General features: G+C 39.9%; 1 gene segment (V, D, J or C); it reads left to right on the top strand.

The window, feature by feature from the left end:
• The first annotated feature begins 1,451 nt into the window (after positions 1-1,451).
• LOC118237670 lies at positions 1,452-1,957 on the top strand. The segment is given in 2 exon segments: positions 1,452-1,497; positions 1,578-1,957. Coding segments are annotated over 2 exon segments (426 nt in total).
• Positions 1,958-8,401: the final 6,444 nt, after the last annotated feature.

Raw genomic sequence — 8,401 nt, 5'->3', positions numbered from 1 at the left:
GTTGCCTCCTGGTGATCATGTCCTATCCTGTCTGTAATCACTGTGATGCGGGAACAGATGCATTTTTGTAAGATGGATATTGTGAAATTTTTATTTTGAGAAAGGAGGCCACACTATACTGCAGCTCGTCCACACTTCTTCCCCATGGACATACATCATTGTAAGAAAATATTCTAGAGTGTCAACCATCGTGGTGGGGTTCTGTTGGCCTCTACTGGATAGTGGCTCCTGATTGTCTCTACAATGCCCAGAACAAACGATTTTCTGTGCCCAAATTTCCTCATTTCTGAGTACAAAAATGTGGCTACAAAGCCATAAAGGAAGCTGCTGTTCATGCTGGTGAGACCTCCTGTGTGTAGCTTCTGGCATTTCTAGGAAAAATCCTCTCACAGCAATCCCCCTGTTTCTCTGACTCTTATGCTCTTCCCACACTCCTTCACATTGATCCCCAAGACTTCAGTGAGTTGTGTGAAGATGACTCCAACCCCTCCTCCTCTCTCTCTTCTGCTCTTCCTCCTCCTTCCTTCATCTTCTGACCCCCTCCTCCTCCTACTGCTTCATCACAACAATCCCTCCCCTCCCCATCTCCCTCCTCCCATCCCTCCTCCCTCCTCTCCCCACTCTCTCTCCTCCTTTTATTCTGATTTAAACAACATAATTTTTGTTTTATTTAACTTTGTGTGGATTTCATATGTGAGCACTTTATTACCTGAGCTACACTGCTGATCAACGTCACTGCACGACTGCTGATCTGATTAGGACTCCACTCTCAGGCTCTCTCTCTCTCTCTCTCTCTCTCTCTCATTTAGTACACTTAGTACATATTATTTACAGCCTGGCTGCACTGTAGAGGGTAGGAACATGTATGAACATGGAACTTCACAGGACGGAGCACAGATGAGGGCATGTTTTAAGGATGACTCTGGGATAATGGTGTGTGATGTCACTTTCCTTATAGTGGGTTATGATATGAGCAGAAGCAGAACATGTATCCTTGTGCTGTCCACTCACAGCAGAGAGCTAAAGTCACTGCCATTTCCAAAAATGGACAATAATATTAATATTTCAACTGGTGATTAAAATGTGGTCATCCAGTGGCCACTCTGGGGGACGTCAAGTGAATGGTGAAATTTGATGCATTTATTTATTGTGTGTGTCAGTGAACATTCTGGCCCCAGATAAACCCACTGTGCACATTCCCCATTTCATGTCAAGATCTTGTGAGAGTTGCTGAGTGAGAGAGAGCTGGGCTCTCAGAGAGACAAGCTTGCAGCCTTCTCACACATGTGGTGAAAGTGGTCATGCAGCATGCTCTCCTACATTTACTTAGAGGAACATCCCACATGCAAATTTGTAGCAACGCCACCAGAAGTCAAGCACCTGCTTAAATTCAGAGCCTCCTACACCCTGGAGAATATTTTCTGGGAGACATTGAATTTACCCCCAAAGACATGAAATACTTATGGGTCTTCATTTTCCTGCTGATGGTTCCCAGCTGTGAGTTCCACGGGGAAGCAGTGGAGAACCTTGTTCTGCTGGTTCTGAGCTCCTGACTCACTTTTGTTCTTTGTTCACAGGTGTCCTGTCCCAGGTGCAGCTGCAGGAGTCAGGGCCTGGTCTGCTGAAGCCCTCTCAGTCACTGTCCCTCACCTGTACTGTCACTGATTATGGCATTAGCAGTGGTAACTGGTGGAATTGGATTCGTCAGCGTCCAGGGAAAGGGCTGGAGTGGATGGGTCAGATTTATAACGATGGATACACCAACTACAACCCATCTGTCAAGAGCCGAATAACCATGACAGTAGACTTATCGAGGAATCAGTGTGCCTTGAGGCTGAGCTCTGTGACCACTGAAGACACAGCTGTGTATTTTTGTGCAAGAGGTACAGTGATGGAACTACAGTGTGAGCCTGCACATAAACAAGCCTTCCTGCAGGGGACAGGAGTGCCTCTGTGACAGCCAGCACTGAACTCATGCAGTCTGGTCTCAGCCTGGAAGCAGCACAGTGAGGAAGGACCACCCACTTCCTGTAGGCTTGGGAGTGTTTTGTCCACCAACCACATGCTGTCCCCTAGGGGCATGACTTCCTTGGCTTTGTGTTTCCGCTTTCACAGTTCCTCAGGTTGATGGGATGGGGATAATGAGTAGGAACTTTGTTGTCATCAAATATCATGTGATCTTCTTTTTCCTGGTACACAACAGATATGTCAAGATTCTCATTGCCCCTCGATTGAAGTATAAGCTAAACTTCAAGTTTACAAAACAAACATGGAAAACATTAAGTGACAACATAGCCTAATTTAGATTATGTCTTGTTAGGATGCTATTAAAGTTAAAAAATCATCTAGAGCCACTTGAAATCAACAAAATACACTGCTGTCATTGTGTGAGCAGGAAAATGTGAAGATACTGGAGTCTCTCTGTCTCTGTCTCTGTCTCTGTCTTTTTCTCTTTCTATCTTTCTTTCCAGGTCCCTCTTCCCATCCCCACCTCTGCATTCACACATTCAAAATTTCATCTGAAGCACAGCCTCAAATTTCTCACATAATCACTGACTAGTGGGAAGCAGTGTCATTAAAAACCATGCAGACTTTAGTGTTGAATTTGAAGCTTTCACACATAAGCTGCAAATGATTCTGTTCTTCCTACCACCCAGGCTGTGTAGACTCTCTTAGAAATCTGTGTGGATTAATACATCAGGCAGAATTTTCCATACACCAGTTAATGCAGGAATACATTGCCCACATCTGGGGCTCTTCTTTCAGACAGGTGAGTACCTGTCCTAGAGGAGACGGTCATTCCCTCCGCTCCTCATGATTCTTGTGATCTTTAAGGCTTTGAATCTCTTGTTCCCCATCACAGTGGGCATCTTGGTGGACTAGGTTCCTCTTTCATTGTTTTCCCTCAGTTTCCTGAAGGACAATCATTCAGGAGCTCAGAGCACAGATCTCAGATTCATCATGAGGAAAGCAGGAGGGAAAGCCTAGGGAAGGAGCCCCCTGTCCCTCTTCCCCTGTGCATTGACATGATGGTTCTCTGAGAATCACCCTGGAAAATGAGAAATGAGACGGTTTTCCCAGCTTCCTTTGAGGATTTCCTGTGGACTCCCTACTCTCTTTATACTCTCCCAGAACCAAGTCTTGAAGAACTGCACCTCACCATCATCTGCTTCTTCTACCATCTGGAATCTGTCTAGGTCTACCCTGAGCTCTATGGACAACATCTGCTCCCTTCTTGTCATTGTTCTCTTGGCTCCAGACACAGAGAGATGTTCAATGAAAATTTTGCCATTGATGAGCCACAGCCACTTCCTTCTCAGGGGTTCATCTCATATGGACATCTTTACTAAAGGCATCAGGTCAGGTGGCCAAAGTCCTGTACAATGGACACACATGACTGCAGGCAAATCTGCTTGTACTGCCTGCTCTGCCTTCACTTGGGACACAGTTGCCTGCTGACCCCAATGTACCACATAACAATAGGCCTAGATGCTTCAAATTCATATTTTCTTGTGCCCAAGCCCATTCAATGATGATGTCTCAGTGGTCATTGAAAGGCTTGTGGCTGACAATTACAATATCACCAATGTCCAAAAGACTAGAATCCAAGACACAAAGGGCTATGACTTCTGCAGCTGAAAAGGAAATCCAAAGCCGGAAGGAGGGAGAAATATTCACTTATTCATGGAGTGAAGTTAGAAAATGTTAAGCAAGACAAAGTGTAAGTTCTTCTTAGAACATGAAACTAAACATGAATGTGTAATCCGAGTTGATCATGTGTGGGCAGGTGTCAAAAGTTACCAAGGGCTTCTAATTGTTTTCTTTAAGAAACAACCATTCTGGGTGGTGGTGAACTGATACAATATCAACAACAGAAATCTAGGAAAAATATCACTAAGTGTGAAACACTTGTGATCAAAAGAGAAAATTAAATTCCTTGCCTTTATAAATTTTAAGTGACTTCTTACAGACTTATCCAACACCAAAATAAAGTAAGCATTAACACTCACCCAGATTACCTGAGTCTAGACCAGGGGAGCATGTAAACATGATTGGCAAGCCCTTTACAGTTATTATTCATGGCCCCTGAAGCACAATGACAAACACCGTCTGAGACTGTATGCAAGACCTTATGCTCATCCTGAGTGTCTGCTGTGTATACTGTCTTTCTGAATCTACTTCATGGCTATGGTCTTCATTCACATTGACTTTTTTTTGTTTCAGACTGGCTTGTTTACAAATGCCCCTATAGTGTTCAGCCTCACGTGTGGTTGTGACTTATCTACTGCATCCTTCAGAATGCTCACACTGTAGGTCAGCAGCATTCCTGGGTCATCATATAAATTATTTTGCCTCTTGCTTGCTCCTTGATTAGTGTTCTCAAAATAATCTGAAATTTATTGTCACAGCTATGTGCTATAAAAAAGACATGTTAAAAATGATATCTAATGACTGTACAAATACCACAGTGATGACACTGCCATTAATGAACTGTGACTGTCCTTTTGACTAAGATTGACTGCATCAATCCTCTTATTTCCAATATTAAAATATTTTTAAAGAAATTTTTTCCATACATTGAGTAAAATATATTCTATTCTGCTCCTGATCTCTTTCATAGTTAATCACTATTTTTAGTATATATGTATATTATACATATATTTGTATGTATATATGTGTATTTACATATCTATAAATATGCATTATATACATTCATAAAATATAAATACAATCTACTCAGTCTATATAATGTTACTTGTAAATGTGTTTTCAGGTCTTTTTGTATTGGTGTACTTTTCTCCCTAGAAGAGTATTTTATCAGAGACACAGGTCTTTAGCTGTCTGTGTTCCCTTGACTAGGGTTGAGAGCAGGTGAGAGCTGCCCTTCTTTTGTGTTATTGTTTAGGTCACACTTGAGCAGCCATGTTGGTTAACCTTAGTGGGTATTTCTTCTCTATTATGTTTAGGAGACAAAAAACCCACAGCAAGTTAATTGTTCTTCTTCATGATATAGTTTTTTTTCCCACTTTTGCAGTGATCTCTGAGCTTTAGGTCCAGGAGTTGTGCGGTAGATCTATCAGTTGGAGCTTGCCTGCAAAACCCCACATTTTTCTCTGTTATGGTTTTCTGTAGAGTTCACCAGGTGTTGCATTCATTTGCTTAATGAATGGAGATAACTTATCTGTAGGTATGAGAATTAATATTTAGAATGTAGTTAGAGGCTATGCTATTTAATAAACTAGCAGTTATATATTCTCCTCCAACACATATGACTTCATACACACCTGATTTCAGCTAGGTTTGAAGAACCAGGCATGATTTTTCTAGTTATTGAGACAGCTTTAAGTCATTTATTTCATAATGTCTCTTATTATCAGCATTCCTAACTTTGTTTTCAGTATCTTTTCAAGAAATCACTTTTTTGATATATTTTGGTTTTATTGTTTTAATTTTCTATGAAATGTTTAGTTTGAATAACTTAATCTGGAAGAAGCGTAAGAGAATCATCTTTCACACAAATCACCAAGGTTATATATGTGCTCCCATCTTAATAAATGCACATGGAGTATTGTGGTATGTTTTTCTGTGTCACTATCTCTATCTTTAATATAGAAAAAGCATTATTTATGTAACCAGGTCATTCCACATTCTGTCTCTTGGCAAAGATCCAGCACAGCTCTTGGTATAGACAGTGGGCTTACTGCCCCGATGTTCTATTACATTAGATGAGATTTCCACACATAGGTAGTCATCCAGTTTTATGGCCATGTTCTAATTAATGGTCTCCCTGCCTGACTGTTACTTGTGAACATTGCAGATGCTGCTAGATCTTAGGGTAGTTATATCATTTCCTATATGAGAGATGTTGTAAGAAGTTTTACTCTTCGGCATGGCAGACTTCTTTATATCATGTAGTATTCCACATAGGTTGATAATGTTTTTTTCCTAATGATGTCATCTTTAACTGAAAGCAGTATAGAAACTAAAATACTCTTTTTTTGATTTTATTGTCACTATATAATTTATCTTTCTTATATTTATTTTTCCTGTTTATACTTAAAGAAATTTGCTTTGGAAAATATACACTATACATTTTATAGTTTTCATCCAATTAATTTGACTAATTCTTTCTACCTGTTGTTTAATGGCATGCCAATAAACTTTAACTGTTGTGGACTTGCTTTAACATAAACATCCAGCTGCTTACTTCAGGTCCTTTCTTCTCTTTCATCTTTTTTCCGCCAACACTTGTTTAATTTAGATTGCTGTATAGCATGTCCATCAATGAAGTATTTAATGATTCCTTATTTATCAATTTCACTGTCTGTCCTGAGGTTTACAGAGTGATATTAAGTTATCTAATTCTACTTTAAATCTTCGAACACCCCAAAAGATATTGTATACATTGCAGAAGTAAAAGTACTTCATTCTAATGTCACCTATTTAATTTTCATGGAATAAAATATAAGAAGTGGTTATCATTCATCATTAGTGTTTTAATACTGTGTGTGTGTGTGTTGTGTGTGTGTGTGTGTGTGTGTGTGTGTGTGTGTGTGACCTGATGGACTCCATCTTAGATCCCTGTGTTTGAGGATAGGTGATTCTTTTTCCGATATATATGGCTAAAATTTTCATATACACCTGTTTTTTTCATTTACATATTGCATTTCAAATACATCAACTTCTACATCCAGTGTTCCCTCTCTGGCCTCCCAACTCTTTCCTATCTTTCTTTCTTTCTTTCTTTCTTTCTTTCTTTCTTTCTTTCTTTCTTTCTCTCCTTCCTTACTCTTTTTCTTTATGGAATTACATATAGAACTGACTTGAATTTGCCTCACAAGTGACCTTGGGCTAATGGGGATCAATGGTGTCCTCTGTGGATTACAACTTCCTGACTCTTCTCTTTGACTCATCTTCCAGGAGGTTGTGTTTCCACAAGGGTCAGTCACTCCATCAGACACAGTTTCTACCATGACCCTGAGAATCTGAAGAGAGGAAGGAGGGGAATCTGTGGTAGGTACATAAAAATAATGAACAAATTTAATAAAAAAATAGCAATACTAAAAGAAGAAATAGAGTTCTCATGGACAAAAATGCAAGAATTTGCATGACGTGTAAAGAAGCAAATTTCATAGGAATCAGCTGATGGACAGGAAACTGATATTTTAGGGTCAAGTCATATCACAGGGACAGAGAGGAACCTGAAGATTGCAGTAGAGTTTGGCCAGCTGCCCAAAAGTTCTGCTTCAATATCATGCTATTTTTAAGAATAGCTACATGTGCTGGGTGGTGATGGTGGTACACTCATTTAATCCCAGCATATGGGAGGAAGAGGTCAGTCAATCTCTGTGAGTTCAAGGCCAGCCTGGTATACAGAGCAAGTTCCAGGACAGGCTCCAAAGATATGCAGGGACACCCTGTCAGGAAAAATACAAACAAACAAACACAGAATAGAAACATGTACCTGCAACTGAACAAATTAAAGAACATTCCTAAAAGGATGTCTTCATCATAACCCTTTCCTCATTGCTCAGGAACCTAAGAGAAAGAGTGGAGAGAATGATTCTAAGAACCAGAGGTTGAGGAAATCTTAAAGGAATCAGTATTTTCCAGACACAACATGACAGAAACACATGTGAACTCACAGAGTCGGTGACAGAATGAACAAAACCTATGGAAGCTAAAGCCACACAGTGTCCAAGCATGAAGGAGTGGAAATGCAAACCACAGCACACTCTTAGCCATGAAGACATTCATAATGGACAGCACTGTGAGGACGTCAACCTTCTACAGTGGAGTGACACCAGGTACATCAGCCACACTCAGGAAGTAAGTGACAGCACAAAATGATCGTCTTTGGATTGTATTTGTCTTTTCTGTTTCTCTTTTCCTTTCTAAGTGACAGAACACTTCAATTGGGGTAGGTAGGGAGGTGGTAAAAAAAAAACTGTGAGGAGTTAGGAGAGGAAAACAGAAACTTAAAATTTGCCTGCTTGACCTCACATGTCACTATAGAGGCACTGGGGTTATGGATATACAGCTTCACTTCTGTCTTTGCACAGATCCTGTCTAAATTCAGGAAGCAACTTACACACTGAGAAACTTCCCTGGTTTAAATTACTCTTTTTCTATTATCCTAATGTGTTCCAAGTTTTTTTTTTTTATAATGAGAGCTGTATATGTATAGTCTTCTCTATTGTGCATTTTACAACTATTTTAAAATAGCATCTACTTTTATTTTACATATGAACTCTATCAAACTTATTGATTTCCACGTTTATTCATCTCTGCAAACTTAGGGGGTTTCTCTGTTGACTGTTGGGAATTTTATACTTGATGAGAAAACACAGGTGATTTCCTAAGATGTTCTGGAGGATTTTGCATCCAAATTCATAAGTTA

This window comes from Cricetulus griseus, chromosome 5 (genome assembly GCF_003668045.3).
Source record: "Cricetulus griseus strain 17A/GY chromosome 5, alternate assembly CriGri-PICRH-1.0, whole genome shotgun sequence".
Lineage (NCBI taxonomy): Eukaryota > Metazoa > Chordata > Mammalia > Rodentia > Cricetidae > Cricetulus > Cricetulus griseus.
This window is presented reverse-complemented; position numbering and strand designations above follow the sequence as displayed.